We start from the raw sequence: 20594 nt of genomic DNA, 5'->3' as shown, positions 1-20594 counted from the left end.
GAACTGTCCATAAATATGTCCTGAGGGAGCAGGGGGTGCTTCTGGAACAGTGCATTTGTGGATAAGACTGTTATATCGAAAGGTTGATTTGGGAATGGAATATTGTGAATGGCATACGCTCCCCCGTTGCCTCCCACAATGGCTATCCGCCCACAGCTTCCAGCATCCTCTGCAACCGCTTTTTTCGCGACAAGCCAGCTAATAGCGTCGAGGCGAGGCACGCGGCGCTGGTCCTCCGCTGATTACAGCCCCCTTTCCGCTGTGCGCTGAGCTGCCCGAGGAGAGAGCGCCACGTTAAAAATAGACGTTACATAACATCCCTTTGTTGATGCCAAGTGCTGGGACAGAAGGGGAGGGTGGGGAACGTGGCATGGCCTTGTTTTTCAGAACAGACCGCCCCCAGCTTGCCCGCACAAAATACTTATTCCGTCGAGGGAGTGTCTCTAAAGAAACAGGAAGACCTCCTCAGCGCACTGGAGTTGTCTCCAGGGCTGCTCTGCTTCCCTCAGGTGCGCCTTGTGGGAAACCTCCCTGCTTTGGTTCCGTTTTTCCACAGCATTTGCCATTTTGCTAACTGTTTCTGCAGGCAAGTAATTAACACAATAAAGTTTTATATGGTTGGAGATGACACTCCAGCTTGCACCGTTGATGGATTTTGCGATTTCTTTTCTCTTCCCGAAAATGAAAATGAGAAGGTTAGCATAGGTGGGAGACACTCTGAGGATGTGATGTTATCGCAGGGAGTTGGAAGCCAAGGGATTCCTGGTAGCTAATAATCATGGCGGTACTCAGTCATGCGCCACTCATTGGGAGCTGGCCGTGTCTTTACCACATGATCTGCAGTGGTAAATTAGCTTACACTGCTGCTGGTTAGATGTGCTGCTGCTTGTCCCCCTGGGTGCTGGGAGTCACCTAAGGTCTCCTTTTCACTTTTCAGCTCCAGCAGTCAAGGCATGTACATAAACACATAAACACATCTGCTAAAATGTCAATATCTCTAAGCACTGCTAATATAACTGAAATGTTAGGGTTGTGAAATGTTTCGCTACCTTTTCTTTGAATGTCATCTTACGATTTAGAAGTTATGGAAGTTCAATATAAAGGTGATGTTTACAGTAGGACAAATTGGATGCAGTAGTTGGACTTCTGGAATTTAGCATAGCTTGGTGGTAAGTTGCAACATTATCCTCTTAAGCAAAGAAAAACATTCAGCCCAAATCTGAGTCAGAGGTCTGACGGGAATTTGATACGTCAGTGTGCGTGTACGTGAGAAAGCAAGAGTTTTCACAAGGTCCCGACCTGCATCGTGTGTCTGTGCGGGCGGCCCTTGCCTGACAGAGACAGCTGACCCAAATCCCTCAGTAGATTGAGGTGTGCATGTGAGCAGGCGTGCGTGCGTGTCTGTGTGTGTGCCTGCGTGTGCTTGCATGTGTGTGTTATACAGTAGGCCTCCAAGATTCCAGTGAGTAGCCTAGTGCAGATTAGTAATGTATAAATTTTGTGCAGCTCCTGCATACACTTGTTGAGCTTGTCCCCACGATATTCCCCCTGACTGTTTTCTGTCAACAACGTGTGTGTTTGTGTGCGTGTGTGTTTTTTTTGTGTTTTTTGTGTTAACGCATAACGCTGATGTTATGTGAGCAGCTGACAGGAGATGTATGAAAGCAACAGGTTGCCAGGGGGATACGTGCGCATGGGTGTCAGCAGTTAAAATAAACTCCCCTGCCACCCAGCTCAGGGTATCAGGTTCTTCCTTCCATTGGCTCGTGCGAGTTGCCAGGCTGCACCGCGGCTGGTGGTATGAGAGCGCGGGTCAGAGTCTGGATCTCACCCCAGTCTTGGAAAGGCAGGGAAGCTCAGAAGAGCTTCGCACCAGATGACATCAGAGCGGATTATTTTCTTAAATATTTTTGAATTCTTTTTTGCCCATCATTCTTTTCCGTATCATGCCCATTAGACTAATAAATGTCCATAACAAATTAAAAACATGGTGTTATCAGAGTCATTAAATGAGCTCCCTCCAGGCAAAACACTGCACATAGTTTTACTGATAATGCCTTGAGCAGTCTTTGCTGAGGGACTCGCGTAGCATACTAAAAAAAGAAAGGTACTTCCCTCTCAGACCTGCATTTACGGCTCAGTTGTTTTGCTTAGGCCAAGCTAGCAGCTGACATCAATCCAAAAACTTGACAGACCTTTGAAGATTTACTATCGACAGGTGGAGTCATGTGAGATTGTACATTTTAATGGTGTAATTAAGTGTAAGGTGTTGACATTAAATTGCCTACCCATGATATTCTCATGTTGATGCGCATAACTCATCCTTTGGGGGGATTAAGGGCTGAAATTAAGAAGATATTTTTCCAAGAAAGTGAAAGGATGCAAAAAGAGATCATGGAGGTGCTAAGCGTACTTAGGAAGTGCCTCACAGCGGTGGATCTTCTGGCACGGATAACGGATTTACACTGATGTTGTCTTTTAAAACTTGTTAGCTTTCTTCTCACGCCGGTTAGCTTTGAGATCAGCTCTTGCTTTTTGTGTCGGGATTCAGCCATTGGAAATGTTGCTGTTTCTCGCCTCGCCCCTAGTTAAACAGAGGTGGACTCTGAAGTCCACCCTGCAAACCAGGCTGGTTATGTAACAGCTTTTCAAAACTGGCCTAGATAGCAGCCAATCGCTGTTGTCCTTCGCACCCAGCACCACCTCCGTGTTATTGGTTTCCTACACTCTGTACCAGTTTGAACTTCATATATAGGGCAGGATCGTCCTTCTCCCGTCTCATTTCCCACACAGTTTTATTCTGCTGCTGTTGCACTAATGCCTTCAGTAATTACTCAGCAGATTATAAACCTAGGAGGGTTGTTAAAAACACTTATTTTTCTGAACACGAAAAATGCTACAAGCTGCAAAATGAACACCCAGGCAAATCTAGTCATACGAATATGGATTTCATAATCCTGTCCTAAACCTTAAAAGGCAATGCATATGTATTCATATAAGGACGAAAATGATTTGTTGCTTGCACAACTGTTTAGAAATGAGGTGCAGCCTTCTAGAGGGATGGAACTCTTCAGGAAGTGACCAGGGGCTTGTCGCCAGCTGTGTTTGATGTTTGCATATTGCCTTTGTTTGTCAATGAAATTAAATATTAAGAATGCCTGATTCAGACGGCTGTGTTTTTTGCATTCTGTCTAAAAACCTGGTTTATATAAATTTTCTGATACAATGCATTAAAGACTACTTGCACTTTGCTGGTCAGTCAGGGTGATTTCTATGGTTGACGTCTTGTGGTTTAATTGCACCTTAGTCTGCACATTCATATTCACGTTATCTTTGATTTAACATGGCTGGTTTCTGCAGCGCTCCTTCTTCTGCCGGCTCACTGAGGATAAGAAGTCGGAGAAGTTTTTCAAGGTGTTCTACGACCGAATGAAACTGGCTCAGCAGGAGATTAAAGCGACCGTGACTGTAAACACTAGTGACTTGGGCAACAAGAAGAAGAACGATGACGCCATAGACCGGGAAGTTCCTGTCCGCAAGAAAGGTTAGATTTCAACCAGGGAGGTCAGTGTGGGTGGAGGGTGGTTGTCGAGTAGTTTTTTTTTCTCTTGCCAAGAAGTTTGCTGCTGCATCTGTATCTAAGCTGTTGTAGTTTTTTTTATGTCTTGGCCTGTAACTTGGTCATAGGTTTTAGATGTTTTTTTAATTATTCTTTGACTAATTGATCGGGAGTGGACCAACTTTCCTTAAATGAGTTGATCCAGTGACAGTCATACTTTTTGGAGAAATGCTCAACAAATAAATTGTGTAATATAAGCCTGATGTGGATTTATTGTTGCAAATGCAACTTTAGAACTGAATTCTCTGTCAAAAACCATGCCAATAGTAACCTTGGACTATTGTCAGGAATATATTCATTTAGATATCCCTCTGTAGATTCTTTTGGTTTTAGAGGAATGAGTGAGTATTTTGAAAGATTACAGGCTTCTCCATCACTCTGCCAGCAGCTAAGGATGCTGCTGTCATGGTGACGGAGGAGGTGCGGGAGCAGCTGCTGGAAGCCTCCTCTGCCACCAAAAAGGCCTTCAACTCGTATCGGCGTGAGGCCGACCCCGAGGAGCACTTCACCTCCGCTGATGGCCAAGCCAGCGCAGGCGACAAGAGCCAGGATGATGGGGAGATGAGTGTCATCATCGCTATCATGCAGCCAATCCTGCGCTTCCTGCAGTTGCTTTGTGAAAACCACAACCGTGATCTGCAGGTCAGCCAGTTTCCCAGGGGTCGGCCTCTCTGGCCCTTCACATTAGGTCATTAGCTTTTTGAACAGATGTGCATTTAGATTTTAGAACAGCAGTCCTGATTAAATACATTCTCTCGGTACAATGGTAGGGTTCGTGATGTCAGAAAAACACAGTCTTGCGGGTAAAAGTTATGTTTCATTGTCAGTAAAATTCAATTTTGCTTAATAATTTCACCCTTTAGGAGTATATGTTAAGATGTGAGTTTGTCTGCAATTATACTTTGTTATTTGTAGCTGATTCTCAGTCTGTGTCAGGTGCTGAGGTCCCTCTATAGCAGATGAGTATCACGGATGAGTTTGTGAGCTGCATGTTTTCTCGTGTTGGTCGGTTTCTCACCATAGGTCCGTGACATTGAACCCGGCCAGATTCATTCAAAATGTAATGCCATAGGTTAATCTTTTTAGCCTATTTAAATGTCAACAACTGACATTTTGCATCAGCACCATCACTGTATGAATTATTCTGATTTGTATTTGTTGGAATTTAGCTAGTTTTGCAATGCTGTTGTGTTTGTGTTTGTTACTTCACTTACTCTTTGACTAGTGAAAAATTTTAAACAGGAGTCTTCCAGATTTTTGAATCTTAATGTTTTTATTTTTTTTAACTACAGTTTTGAGTCACCCTTAACTGGAGGATCTTCCATTTCCCAATTATAGCCAATTTTGATTTAAAACAAAAAGAAAAACAATTGTGATGCATTCCTCAATTTCTTCTGCACAATTCCAAGAAGCAGAATGTGTATGTTTTGAAGTACAAGGGGCTGTGTCTTTTCTTTAAGTTCAATGTTTCAAAACAAAAGGCACAGTTTAGTATGTAACACAGCTAAACATTCTATGACTTGTCAGAGAATCTCGTGACTAATGTGAACTGGAATGGAAAATGGAAATCAGTATTAAAGCCCCATGACCTGTATCTTCTTCTGTGTAAAAGAGACCAGGTCTTTCCCTCTTTGGTATGATGTCCATGCCATGTTTCCTCTGGTATTGTATTCAGTCCAAGCTGCCAAAGATACCTGGTGAGCTCACAATGTTCCACGTGTCTTGCCTCCTTTTAGAACTTCTTGCGTTGCCAGAACAACAAGAACAACTACAACCTAGTGTGTGAAACACTGCAGTTCCTGGACTGTATCTGTGGCAGCACCACCGGGGGCTTGGGCCTGTTGGGCCTCTACATCAATGAGAAGAACGTGGCCCTCATTGATCAGACTCTGGAGAGCCTGACAGAGTACTGCCAGGGTCCCTGTCATGAGAATCAGGTAGACCATGTCCTCCTAACACTGTTTTGGTAATCCAGCAACTGTAGGTTGCGTAGATGGATGTAAAGTAGCCAAGAACACTACAGTAGCCTTTTGCTATTTTACCTACAGTCATGTGAAAAAGTAAGTTTACCGCATATTTTTCTTTTTTAACTTGTATAGACAAAAAAAATCAGATCTTCATTTCAACAGTGTTCATAGAGAAATGTGATAAAACTGAAAAAGTTACACTTCGAATTTATATTTAGTAAAGTGTGCAAGATGCATCAGGAAGTCTCAAAGAACCCAAAGGTCTCATCAAGGGATGATGCAGCTCTTGCCGCAGTCCATGTGAAAGTGCAGGAGTCAGCCCTAAAATAGACACTAAGTTACCTTATACAAGGTTTGAAATTTGCCACTAAACACCGACATGAGGACCAACACTTCTGTGTGCTCTGGACAGAGGAGCCAATAGTGGAGTCATGATTGCAGATGCCATGTTTGGTGGGGGAAAAAAACACAGAATTTGAGGAAAGAACCTCATACTGTACCAACTTTGAAGCTTGGTGATGGGAGTCTTTTACTTTGAAATACAGATGTTTCCTCAGCTGCTGCTCAGCCTATAGGGTGTTCAATGAATTCAGCATCATACCAGCGAGTGCTTAAGAATGAGAGGCCACCTGTCAAAGTTAAAGCTGGGTCATAAGTGAGTCTTAACATGATAATGACACCAAACACAATCAAATCTTCAATGGAGTGGCTCAAATCAATGGCATCTGTGGTTATTTCTGTTGAATTTTGTTCAACAAATGATTTTGGAGTTGACATTTCATTGTTCTTGTTAGAGTACGTCACACCTATCAGAACACTTCAAATAAGGATTAAATATTTGTTTGTCTAAATATGTTGAAAGGATTGAATTTTTCGAGGGGTGCACTTACTTTTTCATATGGCTGTATTTATAAGCTAATCCAGTGATCCATTGCTTTTCCATAACTGCTTGTTCAGTCTTTGCTCGCAGTAAGTGTGAATGTCTCACAAAGAACAGAACAGAGGACATGCCAGATAGGATGCCAGTTGATTGCAAAAATAAATTTTACATTTGTTGTTTTAAGGATTACATTCATACCTGCAAGTGTTATGTTTATTTGCTGTGCAATTTTAGGCTGCTTTTGGCACAGTTCCCCTGTTCCTGTAGGTCCTGTGTTGTTGCATTGTAATTTCCTCATTTTTTTCTTTCACTCAGCATAGCTGAATGTTTTTATTTTCATAGCAAAAGATTCACCTGTGATCAAATCTGTGAAATGTATTGGATGATACTACTTTAAATGGATTCTCTTTCATTGCAGAATTGCATTGCCACTCATGAGTCAAATGGGATTGACATAATCATAGCCTTGATTCTGAATGACATCAACCCCCTGGGGAAAAAGAGGATGGATCTGGTGCTGGAGCTCAAAGTGAGTCTCTTGTGAAGTTATTGACTCTGTCTTTAGTGATTCCCCCCCCCCCCCCCCCCCCAAGTATAGAAACTAATGTCACAGGGTAATCGAAGGCAAAACAGTTTTACAGAGATCTCTAGAGCAGACCAAAAAGCCTAGACAATTACTAGACAGTTGGTTAAGCAGTTGACAAAAGAAAACTGAAAAGGACAAAAGTTAAAGCATGTGCTGTAAAACAATCGATAAGGCAGTGTACTGAAAGGCAAAAAATTGTTTGCAAAATAATCAGGCAGTGTACTGAAAGGCAAAAAATTGTTTGCAAAATAATCAATAAGGCAGTGTACTGAAAGGCAAAAAATTGTTTGCAAAACAATGAGTGTACTGAAAAGCAAAAAATTGTTTGCAAAATAATCAATAAGGCAGTGTACTGAAAGGCAAAAAATTGTTTGCAAAACAATCAATGAGTGTACTGAAAGGCAGAAAATTGTTTGCAAAACAATGAGTGTACTGAAAGGCAAAAAATTGTTTGCAAAATAATCAATAAGGCAGTGTACTGAAAGGCAAAAAATTGTTTTGAAGTTGTTTTAAATTTTTGAAAATTGAAATCCAGCTTATTTTAGTACCGTTTACATGTATTTGTATGTACATTTGCGTGTACATTTGTATTGGGGACAATCTTGTCCTTGATATTGATGGTCTGTGCTTAGTTGGATGATCCAGCATTATGTGTACATTTCTTGTCTGTGCATCCATGCTATGGATCTCTCTGCTTCCAGAACAATGCTTCCAAACTTCTCCTGGCCATCATGGAGAGTCGACATGACAGTGAGAACGCAGAGAGAATCCTATATAATATGAGGCCCAAGGAGCTGGTGAGTTCATCAGCGATATCTCCATTCCTGATTCTTCTTAGCTGGGGAAATGAATCTCAGCATTCAAGATCTGCAGGACCCCTTATGTTCAGGCATCTCCACAGACTAAACAAAACATTCCTGATGTCATAACTTAAGGCCTTTAACTGTGTCAGGCTATATTTTAAATGTTTGTAAATGTGACATTCTGGGTCGCTTTGAAGTGCTTTTTATGGAGCCAGGCCTGTAGGGAATGCAAAGTTTTGGAGATGGTCGATAAATTGTTTTGTTAAATAATTGGTTGACTTCAGTGCATGTCCACATTCAAGACACCTGCTCTAGCATGGTGACAGCAGGGACAATTTGCCCAAATTACAGGTAGAAGTAATCAAGAAGGCATACATGCAGGGTGAGGTGGAGTTCGAGGCTCCCGATAATGAGGAAAATGCTGATGACCACGCTGCTTCGCCTCGGAATGTCGGACACAACATATACATCCTCGCCCATCAGGTATGTTATTAACCACTTATAATTCAGCTCAGGCCTCTAGCCCATCCAATAAGCAGGAATATTCTATTTAGTATAGTTACTGAACATACTGTTCTGGTACTATTTAATGGCATTTAACAGGAGTAGTGCTCCTTTTACTGCTTCGTGTTGTTCAAAGCATAGATTCTGGAAAGTGCAGTTCTCACGGAAACTGCTTGAGTCATTAGTTTTTCAGTCCATCTCTTGTCCTGTGGACAAAAAAAAATGAATTGTCTTGTCCCAAGAGTATGGTACGCATGGATCCATAAATATTAGTGGTGGAAAAAAGTGCCATTTGCTGTGGCTGGGGAAAGTTTGTATATACATGCTGATGGAAGATGTCTTTGTGTTATTTATTACACTCCTGAAAGTTCATATACGGTGAACTCATTGAAATGCATGCAGAGACATTTTGTTCTTGTTCCTGATTTGATTTATCGAACAAGATTTTTGTATTTTATCACATTACATATTAGTCTCCCTACTCTCATGTACTTCATTGTGCCCTGTAGACAGATTATATACCCTTAATATTTTACCCAGCCCATGTTTTAAACGGCCTATAGCTGAAAGCTACTAGGTTTTTCCATCATGACCATAATGCTCAGTTTATATCCTAACCATGGTAAAGAAATAGTGCTGGTAGTTGCATGTGCTCAGTTTCGCAGTAAAGCGGGTGTCAGACGACTGTTGCGTAGCTGTGCCGTCACATAAGTTTGAAACATTGTTGCTGGTGTCAACGCTGGTCTCAGTTTTTGAACCTTTCTCGCCATCCACCCACAGCTCGCGCGCCACAACAGAGAACTGCAGGCCATGCTGAAACCAGGGGGCCCCGGTGGCGATGGCGATGAGGCCCTGGAGTTTTATGCCAAGCATACAGCTCAAATTGAGGTCAGCTGCCCCCTCTGGAGAGCTCTGTCATGGCCCTGCCAACACAGAATTTTAGTGGCCCTGACGTGGGAATTATCTGATTCTTTTGAAAGCCTCGGTTATTCAGACTTCCTGTTTGCTTCTCTGGAAACGACGCCGCAAAACTGCTGGCCATCTTTACGAAGAGAAACCCGAGCACATCTCTGTAATTTAATAGGCAACCTTTTTTTGTCTCTATTAGGTTTTGCCAATGTTTTGACCTAAATCGTGCTACCCTGCGGGTGATTCGTTTGTTTGCTTGTTTGTTTGTGTTATTGAACTGTAACATATTCCTTCTACTAATGTATTTTAACGCTAAACATCGGAAACTACGTCTGTCTTTCCTCGAGTATATCCGGAAACAGTTTTGGCAGTTCTTTGTTATGATACTCTGTCGTAAATTTACAGTAATTTGTTACATCTCTAAGGTCACTTAAGACTTTCCTGGAGGTGACAGGGAGACTTGGCATATCCAAGAAAATGTGTTCTTAAATTCTGGGGTCTGTGTTCAGATTGTGCGGCAGGATCGCACCATGGAGGAGATAGTCTTTCCTGTGCCAAACATCTGTGAGTTCCTGACCAGTGAGTCCAAGCTGCGAGTGTACTACACCACAGAGCGTGACGAACAGGGCAGCAAGATCAATGACTTCTTCCTGCGTGCTGAGGACCTCTTCAATGAGATGAATTGGCAGAAAAAGCTGCGAGGTACTGGCCTTCTGGTAGTCTGTATCATTGTATGTTGAGGAAAGATGGAGAGACCTTCAGAAGAGGTATAGCATTTATCTGAAGCTGGGAGAGAGCAAAAATGTAGACTGTCTATGGGTGCCCATGGACCAGATTGAAAATTACTTAGGTATAGCATCAGCCACTGAGGACCCAAATAATACAATTCTCCACATATTCTTATGGCGAGACAGAGTGCAGCACTAAGACAGAGCGTGTGCTTGAGGGGCTTCCCCCAGCCTGTAGAAAACATGCTGGAGCAGCCAAATGAGCCAGAAAGCAAGATGCAGAGAGATAAGGGGGATCGCGGTGTGACTCTTACCTCATCATTTGCTCTCTTCAGCAGAGTTTTCTTCTTGCACATAGTCCTGTTGTGGATAAGCCAGTATTTCCCAATCCAGTCCTTGGGAACCCACAGATAGTCCACATTTTTGTTTAATTTTTTGCTCAATCAGTAAAAATTCTGGTCTGTCTGGGAGGGAGCAAAAACATGGACCAACTGTGGGTTCCGAAGGACCAGATAGGGAAACACTTGGTATAAACTGACACAGTATAAATTTGTCTGAAGATTCCCATAAAACATCGGGAGCATCTTTACCCTTTCTTATTGGCGCTTGGCTATTTTGTTTTTCCATTTCATATGTGTAATGCAGATGTTTTCTTTTATATAAAACATTGGCTGGAACAGCCTTTAAAATGCAGAGCATATTTGAAGCCTTCAAGCCATCCCTGGCACCTCATGCATCATTAATTGTACTTTCATAATTGGTAATACCAAGACTAGAAACTGGGCTAGAGGGGTCTGTTAAGGGAAATTTGAAGAATATCTACAGTATGTCATACAGACTGCACATAAGTCTCAAAATGCGATAGAACTGTATGAATTTGTATGTTTCTGCGCTGACATTGAATTCCGATAATGGCAATGTCCATTAAATTATAATGCAGGGTATTCTTTGGAGAGGCATCTTTAAACTTTACAAGGGAGGTCAGGAGATGATGCTCGCCTCGTCACAAATTCTTCCGCAATGCATTTTGTCACTTTAATAATTGCCATGTGCCTGGCGAATGTGACACTAGAGCATTTATGAATTGAGTTATTTATTTGTCTCTGCTGTGTCTGGCTTTTCTAAATCAGGGGCATCGTGCTTTTTCCCCCCTCAATGGGAGCTTTTGCCGCTGTCAGTCAGTGGGAGGGAGTTTCCAGAGCTATCTCTGCCTTTTCAGACACATGAAGGCACTGTATGAATCAGAACTGAGAGTCGCCGCTTACATCCCTCTCCGTCGTCATCGTAACACGCGAGAACAGTGCCTTCTGTTTTACTTGAGAACCAAAAAAAAGTCCCCTTGTCTGTTTCCTCTTTTCCAATAAAGCCAAACTGAAAACAGTTTCCAAAATAGCGCCCATTAAATTACGCACAGACCTGGTCTGAGGGCTGCATGCGGGTGGGTGGGGGGGGTGGTTGAAGGTGAAAGGTTTGCCAAGCATTTCCCTGAACGCTAAAGCTGTTAAGGGGCTTTTTCTTCTGTATCAAATGGCCCGTGATGATTATTGCTTTTAGAAAAAGTAAAGATGAAGCTCAGTCAAGGTCTTTGTGTCCTTGCGTCATAGTAGTCATTACTTTTCAATAAAATAATGCCATGCATTATGCCATTTGAGTGTAGTAACTGCATATTATGGTGAATTACTGAAAAATGGATACACTCCAGTATATTTAATCAATATCTTATCTTTAGGCAATATATTTAAGATTATGCCTCTACACTCTAACTAATATGTAAAGTGTCATATTAGCCACTGGGTATTCTTTATGGAGGAATACTGTAGTTCAAGGGTGTCCAATTTTATCCGTAAAGGGCCGGTGTGTATGCAGGTTTTTGGGTAACCTTTAGGTCAGCTGTTCATACCCAGGTGTGAGGACTCTTCAACCAATCAGTCCCCTAATTAGTAATGTAATTAGGGAGTTACAACGAAAACACACACACCCAGCGGCCCGTTCTAGATAAATTGCCCACCCTGCTTTAGGACAACATGGACAATAGATCTGGGAATATTTTTTTTCCCTGGCATTCTACAGGTAAAAGCCAAGCCTACTTTCAAAGATGGGGAAGATTGATTCTGTGGTTTAGTGCAGCCCAGTGCACAAATGAAATGCTTGGTACCGCAATAATAATGGCTGTTGGCTGTATTTATAGCGCTTACTTCACTGTCTTTGTGAGACATTGTTGGGAATCCCCACCACACCAAACTGCTAGTGGTGTACAAAAGAGGAAAGCGATATCCTTGGGAACTTCGCTCCGGCTGGTTTGACAGCCTTGCCTTTAATTGCAACAGTGAATAAATACTTGACACCTGAATAGCAGGCTTTCATAGAAGGTATAAATTAGTTGCCATCGGAAACATGGCATGCCAACAGAATGTAAAGCATGAATGTCAGAGGATAAATGGACTAATTCGAGTCGTAAATATTGTATGAAAATGACCCTTTTTCATTTATCTCTTTGGGGTTTTGTCATGAGGTATGCTCACGTGGTAATGAAAGCACTTGGTTAGCTGTTTGAGGATGGAATAGGTAGGGAATGGCATGATTTCTGTCCTCCTCTCCCTCTATCCAGCCCAGCCATTTCTATACTGGTGTTCTCGCAACATGTCGTTTTGGAGCAACATCTCCTTCAATCTGGCTGTGCTCATGAACCTGCTGGTGGCTTTCTTCTACCCCCTGGAAGGTGTCCATGGAGGTGAGTCCTAGTCAGGCCAAGATGATTATCAACAAATCTTAATCCACTGAGTCACTTCAGCACTGCTGTGCTAAAGCTGGCCTGTAGTCTTGGGCCTTTGTCATGTGATGTTGTTTGCACTAATTAGGCCTGTTCAGCACAAATGCCAAGTTTTCATTATTATATATTTAATAGTCACTCCCTTAACTTCTACTTGAATATACAACTTGCAGAATTGTGTGTATTAGCCTCTCAAGGACATCCAGTTAATTACAGTACATTGGCAGGGTTTTTTGCCATTTCATCAGTAACATAAGTAAAGATACAGTTTTGATTTAAGAGAAGGTCATGAAGGCCCCTTTTCACCTTATTCCCCCATGGTTCCAAAGGCCTATTTACTGGGCAGATGAAGTATTTGTAGATTACGATTTTATGCATCTATTGAAGCATCCATTGAAGTGGCATGCAAGTTTCTGGAATGAGGAGTATTATGTACCAAATCACTTCTCACAGTTTTCTGCATTGTTTTGATGAATAGCATTTAACCGTTCTGTTCTGTTCTAGTTAAACTAAGAAACTCAGTGCAGATTTAGGGATGGTTCCTCTTATCAGTTACAGAACCAATGGTCTTAAATGCCAGTGAGTGCGTGTGAGTGCTTTTTAAGAGTCATCCTTTGACCTACATGGTGCACAAGACAAGCTCCTTTAACTTACAGCTATAACCTGTTTGAATCAACAGAAATGGAAAAACAATATTTCAATAGCAAAAAGACTTGAAAGGGATACTCTCCATTATCATTAAAAGTCTATTCATATTACCAGTTATCATAATGCAGAGATGAAGATGGTATCAGTGGTACGGTCAGTCATTGGCTGTTTGCCACGTTGTTGCCTATAAGAACATGCCTTCTCTCAGAACACAGAGAGACTTGCGCAGCAGCCAGCTGAGACGTCTTGAGTGATTTTAGCCCCTCCTTCCTGGCAGCATGCTGTCAGTTATTTAGCTACCGCTGAGGAACCCCCAGTCACAATAGACCCAGTGGCACAGGATGGGATCCGACGGCACTGTGAGCAGACGGACTCCGCAACACCCAGTTTAGGGACGTTCAAGTGTATATTAAAATCAGTTTTAAATAGCTTGTGTTTTTTGCATATGCATGGGATGCGTGACAAGAAAATGTAATAAAATCTAAAAGGTTATGCAGTGCTGTCTGTGGGGAACAGCAGCAATAAAAATATCAATAAGTGCTTAGTAGAGCGACCCTTCCCACTCACAGGCTCGGTGTCACATGACGCCTCGGGTTAGCCGTGGTTCAGCCGGCCTGTTTACGCCCCAAGGGCCTGGCCTCCCGTGCACGTTGCAGGAGTGAAGGAGCTGAAATTAGATAAGACTCCTGGAACTAGGTCAGTGTGTTCTGCCTGCTGGTGTGGAAGACTCGGGAGAGCCACACGTTTAACATGGATTACGCGGCAGCCACCCCCACAGAATGAGAGAATTCCGTTTGACACCCCCCCCCCCCATGCTGTTCCCCTGCTGCTCTTCTCACATGTCAAATGGCTCACCAGCAATTTGTGAAGGCACTTTTCGCTATCATTTTTAAAATGGAAAAGTTTATATTTCATTAAGATGACCAGCCAATGGCAATTCAGTACTTGTATCCCATGATCCTCTATAAAAACAAACATGGGGTTACGAATAGGCTTATTGACACACTGCTTCCTTCCCTCACCCCCTCCCACCCCCTCCTCAGTCACTCATTATTGGGCAGGGTGGGTGGCGATCCTCATTAACGTCAGCACACAGAACCTGGGATCTCTCTCAGCCCGTTTTCTATTAATCTTTCAGGAGAGCGAGTATTTTTAGCCGCTGTTATGTAACTGGCACCTGTCATGTGATCTCCTCACTGAAAGGAAAGCAAGGAGGGCGGGGGGTACGGAATGTCAGGCAGCGAAAGCTAAGATCCCGTCTAGCAGAGGCTCTGTCTGGAGCCGCGGAGCCTGCATCCAGCTGTCAGTCCTTATGCTCCTGCCAATGAGCCACCCTTCTTCCTTTAGGCTTGCATGCACAGACAGACACACACAGAATCTTAAGAAATATGCGCTTGTTGCGACATCTTTAGCCCCCTTTTTCTTGTTTGTGGTTGAACATGATACGGAGGTTTTTTTTCTTGGCAGCCCATGAAATTTGAACCTGTGACATTAATCCACAAATTATCTGTAGATTTAGGGAACGGCAGGTAGACTCATACCAAAGCCTTACCAAAGTACAATGCACACAAATGTGTCATTTTTTCTACGTTATGTAACCATTTAATTTTTTTTTTCTTTTCAATAAAAGTTCTGTAACAGTGTTTGTTTAGTGGTACAGCATGTAGCATGCTGATTAAGGACTGATTCCAGTTTAAGTCCGAAGAGGGGCCTGTCTTACAGCACCCTCGAGTACTTAACCTAAATTGCTTCCGTAAAATATCCTCCTGTATGAATGGGTAAAATGAAGTCACTGTGGGTAGAAATTGTCAGCTAAGTGACTAAATGTACCACTGACTGCTTGATTGGCTGCCTCTCCCTTTAGCCCCTAAGATCGGTTGCAAAGATACGGCAGGATCTGGTTTTGCAGGTTCAAACTGCAGGAAGTTGTAATTTTAGCACTCTGGGAAAGTCTGAAAAAATCTATTGGTGAAGAGAATCGCAAGACTTATTTCAAGCTTTTTATTGAGACTTTTGGAAGTTTGTAGATGTGGTTTTCCTGTCTTTGTGGCGTGCTCAGAGTGCAGTGCCCTCGTGGATGCCATTTTGGTCATGAGAATAATGCTCTCCCGTCCCGTTCTGTCCTGTCCTTTAGGTACCCTGGAGCCGCACCTGTCTGCCATGCTGTGGCTGGGCATACTGGTGTCAATAGCGATCGTCATAGCTCTGCCACAGCCCCATGGTGCCCGAGCTCTCATTGCCTCCACCATCCTACGCCTTATTTTCTCTGCGGGTCTAGAGCCCACACTATTCCTGCTTGGGGCCTTCAATGTAAGTTTTTGTCTACCTGAATCTACCCGTCCTGTACACTAATATATAAAATAACTGTCTAACTCATTTACAGTCTTGTCTGTTCCCTGACCCTCCATATATCAGAGCTTTTTGCAGGCTACAGCTCCTCCCTTCCCTTTTTCACTCTCTTCTGTTACACACTGCCTGTGAACACAACACCAAACAATATGTCACCCCACCCATCCCTCTGCAACCACTTTTTCACCTCTGGTCAGGCATGTGAGAGATTCGTCAACAAAAGCCATTCAGGCTGATGTCTGACAACCCAGAAGGCTGAAGCTTCTTATAATTTTTTTGCACTTTAAGATTAGGATCTTGTTTTGTATCATATTTTCGGGCTTCACCTTGAGTCCATTTGTTACCTGAAGGTGAGGAGCTTAAGTCAAAGCTACAACATGTTGTACGTTGAAGGCACTTTCCATAGTTAACCTCCTGCTTCCCCTGAATGGGAGGTTGAGGCTGACAGAGGGTCAGAATCCCTCTCCTACCGTAAAGTTTGAACAGCTAATAACAGTGCTGTATATGTCTCATGATACATTGGATGCTAGAGTGATAAAAGTGGAAAATAGCCGTCATGCTGTCAGAAACGGGGTCCATGATGACATGCAGAGCATCATAGCCACTTTAGAGTGGCATGTTCGTAAGGCATCTTTAAAGACTTGGTACAGATGTCAAATGGTAAGAGTATTTGTCCAGATACTATATTCAGAGGAAATGGAGAATATGATGGATGTTTGAGTTCTCTGTCAAAGACTTATAACAGTCAATGGATGATTATTTTAAGAGGTAGGGGTTCATGTAGCTCTTTTCCTATCTCCTATAGCTAAAGATTCTCATGTTTATTTTGTCACCTTGTTTCACCTGCTGACGACATGGACCAATGTTCTAGTCAGGGACTCAGAGAAGTGGTAATTATCCCATGCACCACTTTAAGCTCCATGTCGATATTAAAATTCAATTTTTTTTATATGTAATACCTTTTCCTTTGTGTCTTTAGAACATGTTGTGCCAACAGGTGGCATTGAGACCGAATAAAATAAAGTGGATGCTGTACTCTTTCATGGTTTCCCAATCATTCAGAGATATACAGAGGTTCCTAGCCATGGTGGGAGGGTATCATCAACACTTCATCACTGGATCTGTTGAATGTTCTGCCCCATTGAATGTCTTGAAGGATGGTAGTGCATGAGGTTGGACGTTGGAGTATCAGAAGCCCTTTGAGGACCTGATGGACTCACTCTTCAGTGCTTCTATTCCTGTCAGTCCTGATTTCCACTGACCTTTCAGAATTCACACAGATGCTAGGAACGTTGGCCTGGACCCAGGAGATATTGGGTCAAGGATGGGTTATTGCTTATGCCAGTGTTTCCCGACCTTTTCTACCATGGCAAAGTTTCCATAAGGCGGCACTGACTTATGCCTCAAAAATTACTGTACAAACCAAATAAGAATTCTTCAGTTTGTGTATGAATACTTGGTAGTTGTTTGGGCTGTAGAACAGTGGAGGTCATTATTAGATGGGAGTAAATTTAGCCACAGATCATTCTGCTCTTGCTAGGATGTTTAACCAACCCAAACATAATTTAAGACTGGTAAGATGGGCTATTAGGTGACAGGAATTAGACTTGTATGTTTCATACAGGATGGCTCAATGCAGTGTTGTCCAATATACAATTTCACATTGTCCTGCAGGTACACTGACCCTCAGCATTGTTTGCACTAGTCAAGTATCTAGCAAGCACAGCACAAGTACTCACTTCAAGTCGTCTACTAAGATGTACAGTGACCAGAAAAGTGATGAGGAGGTGCAGACCATAGTGAGAATATACAAGCTGAGTGTGTGAGGCAGGGTGACATCTATTTGATATTGGGCTCTTGGTGGACAACAAAGGCAGAGGTTCCAGTTGTGTATTCCAAAATCCATATGGGAGCAATTCCTAATGTATTCCTGTGATAGCCCACTAGGTGGCCACCTAGGGAGGCTGAAACCCTTGAAGATCCTGAATTTGGCCTAGTGGGCTCAAATAAGGATAAGGAGAGTATGTTGAGACAGATCACCTGCCAAAGGTACAAGTTCCAGCTTATGAAATTGTATAGCAATCTGCTGCCAGTACCAATACAAGAGTTTGGGAGCATATTGGGCATAGAAGTCATAGACTGCTTTCCAAGAATCAAAAAGCAGAATTAGTACCTTCTGGTGATGGCTGGGGGGCGGCATGGTGGTGTAGTGGTTAGCACTGTTGCCTCATACCTCTGGGACCCGGGTTCGAGTCTCGCCTGGATTACATGTGTGTGGAGTTTGCATGTTCTCCCCATGTCGTCGTGGGGTTTCCTCCAGGTACTCCGGTTTCCCCCCACGGCCCAAAAACATGCTGAGGCTAATTGGAGTTGCTAAATTGCCTGTAGGTGTGCATGTGTGAGTGCATGGTGTGTGAGTGTGCTCTGCGATGGGCTGGCCCCCCCATCCTGGGTTGTTCCCTACCTCATGCCTGTTGCTTCTGGGATAGGCTCCAGACCCCCCGTGACCCAGTAGGATAAGCGGTTTGGAAAATGGATGGATGGTGATGGTTGGTTATTGTAGCCATTAAAGTGAACTTTTGCCTGTATGTCAAGCTATCATACCAAATATTCACAGAACCTTCACAGAAAGAGATTTACCTAATGGGAAACGTCATTTTATATTGTCTCAGACAGGGGAGCTTAGTTCACATGTTATTTTGGCAGCAAGTCTGTCAACAGCTGGGTGTCATTGATAATCTTAGAATAACATATCATCCACCAATCTTTAAGAATGGTTCTAGAGACAACAATGGTAGCCATCATGGAGGATAAGCATGACAATTGGGATGGGTAGATTGTAGAATTCTGGTTCTGCAAATCTACGCCCAGGCAGGACTCAGCGCAACAGCTTTCACCCCAGCCAAAGTTAAGAGGCACAAGACAGTGTTGGAGCAAATCAAACATAATGCTCACAAGTCGCAAAATAAACACGACTGCAATTACACCCAATGGAGTCAGCAAGATGTGTTTACATATGATGATTGGGAATGGAGGAGGGATGTGCAAATCCATCTATGAGGCAATGCGATACACCTCTCGATGCACTGTCAATGACCCGATACATGTATTCAAGATGCATATGGAGCAGCTACTATTGCAGTACAATTCGCCCTGCCACAATGACAATTCGCGTGACATTTGACCGACATTTGGCCACTGAAAGCAGTGGACAACTGGAGAAGAGAGAGTGTGCTTGAGAAACGGTATAGAGAGGGGGAATCAGTCTAAATATAACATTATTGGTCAAATTATTGGTCACATTTCTAAATAATAAAGGCGTAGTGCCTCTACTAATAATTAAAAATTTATATAACCTTTTTCGTGTGTTGCTTCCTGTTCGATAACTCCTGTAGATGGTGCAGGTCAGACCCGGGACCCTCCTGTCCTGAATTCTGCATTGTTTCGGTATGTTGGTGATGTGACGCGGCATGGTGAGAGAGGTGCAGGCCCAGGTGCAGCGCGGTGGCATCCAGGTGCAGCGCAGTGGCAGCCAGGTGCGGCACAGTGGCAGCCAGGTGCGGTTACAGTCTGATTTCAGGTGTTCTGACCCAGCAGGGTGTATAATATCATGGGAGAAGTGGGTGATGATGGATACAGTCTGGAGGTGAATATGACTTAAACAACAAAATAAAACTAAAGACCTGCTTGCAGACCTAAATCTTTAAAAAAAAAAAAACAATGTGAAAAAAAAGCAAAAAAAAAAAAAAATTAACCCTCTTCCTCACTTTCCTATAGAGTTGGCAATTCTTTTCCCTTCAGAAACACAATATAGAGCTTGCTTTTGCGCACAACAATATATAGTAGTCACAAATTAAACTTTTTAGTGTTGGCTCCATTAACTATAGGCAAATACAACAAAATTACAACAAATAATATTAAACCAGTTACTGGCGTAGTTCTACTTATTTGGCCCTTGTTGAAATATATAGGCCTATATAAAGCTGGTATATGTCCAGATTGGCCCCAAAATAGAAAGAACCTAATAACATTATGGGGAGGGGAGTTGGTGTTTTGGAGCGAAAACAACGGCTGGAGGAAAGGTTATATCAGGCTATAGCAAACCGGGGAGGGGGTCCTGGTTTGCTAAGACCAAGTCAAGGCAGCAGCAACAATGACAGAGAATTGGCCTTCAGTTTTTGGCTTTGCTGCAGACAATGTTACACATGGATCCCGCCAATCCGAGTACCTTGGTGAGGCCAGCGTTGCTTGCATACACTCATTGTGCCAGGTGTCATCATTTAGAATACAACCTAGTACCTAAAGTGACTAAATTATACAACGTAGGTTCCTGCCATTCCTTTTTGCCTGTATTGGTGGGCTTTGCTTCGAGAATCTTTGGTGCATTAAGCAGATTGATGTATGGAGTATATGCGTTTTTGATCTTGTGTTTTGTGTTTTACTACTAATTGTGCATGGCAGTGGGTATAAAGGAAAACGCCTTTTTGGTCATCATTACTGGGTCCTCATTGTCTCTCTTAATAACTGTAGCATAGTGAAATAAACATTTAAAATGGGCACCCAAACAGGGAATTGATTCACAGTTGTTTGGGTTTTCTTGTGGCTTCGTATTCACAGTGGGCTCAGTTGTTACCTGTAACATGGAGGTGAGAGGCGGAATTGTAGGCTTTAATGTGCTGCACTTGGCAGACACTATCGATAAATGGCTAGCAGAGTTAGAGCGAAGTTGGGCATTCTGATGGGGGCAAGTTCAGGCAAAACATCATCCTTTGTTCTAACATTGTGTGGTTTTACCATACAAATATGAAAACTGCCTCCAGCAATCTGCCTT

At 42.8% G+C, this 20594-nt stretch overlaps 1 protein-coding gene across 12 annotated transcripts in view; it reads left to right on the top strand.

The window, feature by feature from the left end:
* The window catches only part of LOC125745045 (inositol 1,4,5-trisphosphate receptor type 1), a 100359-nt gene that overhangs the window by 66455 nt on the left and 13310 nt on the right, over positions 1 to 20594 (top strand). For 7 of the 12 annotated variants that reach the window (XM_049017461.1, XM_049017454.1, XM_049017459.1 and 4 more), the window contains 10 exons: positions 3361 to 3544; positions 4005 to 4261; positions 5356 to 5556; positions 6885 to 6995; positions 7754 to 7849; positions 8207 to 8338; positions 9140 to 9247; positions 9778 to 9970; positions 12605 to 12727; positions 15549 to 15724. In XM_049017461.1, the coding sequence (XP_048873418.1) occupies positions 3361 to 3544; positions 4005 to 4261; positions 5356 to 5556; positions 6885 to 6995; positions 7754 to 7849; positions 8207 to 8338; positions 9140 to 9247; positions 9778 to 9970; positions 12605 to 12727; positions 15549 to 15724 (1581 nt within the window). The remainder of the gene's footprint in view (positions 1 to 3360; positions 3545 to 4004; positions 4262 to 5355; positions 5557 to 6884; positions 6996 to 7753; positions 7850 to 8206; positions 8339 to 9139; positions 9248 to 9777; positions 9971 to 12604; positions 12728 to 15548; positions 15725 to 20594) is intronic. The other 5 variants (XM_049017462.1, XM_049017458.1, XM_049017455.1 and 2 more) reach the window with 1 other exon arrangement.

This window comes from Brienomyrus brachyistius, chromosome 6, assembly GCF_023856365.1.
Source record: "Brienomyrus brachyistius isolate T26 chromosome 6, BBRACH_0.4, whole genome shotgun sequence".
Taxonomy (NCBI): domain Eukaryota; kingdom Metazoa; phylum Chordata; class Actinopteri; order Osteoglossiformes; family Mormyridae; genus Brienomyrus; species Brienomyrus brachyistius.
Note: the sequence above shows the minus strand (reverse complement) of the source record. Positions and strands in the feature narration are given on the sequence as shown.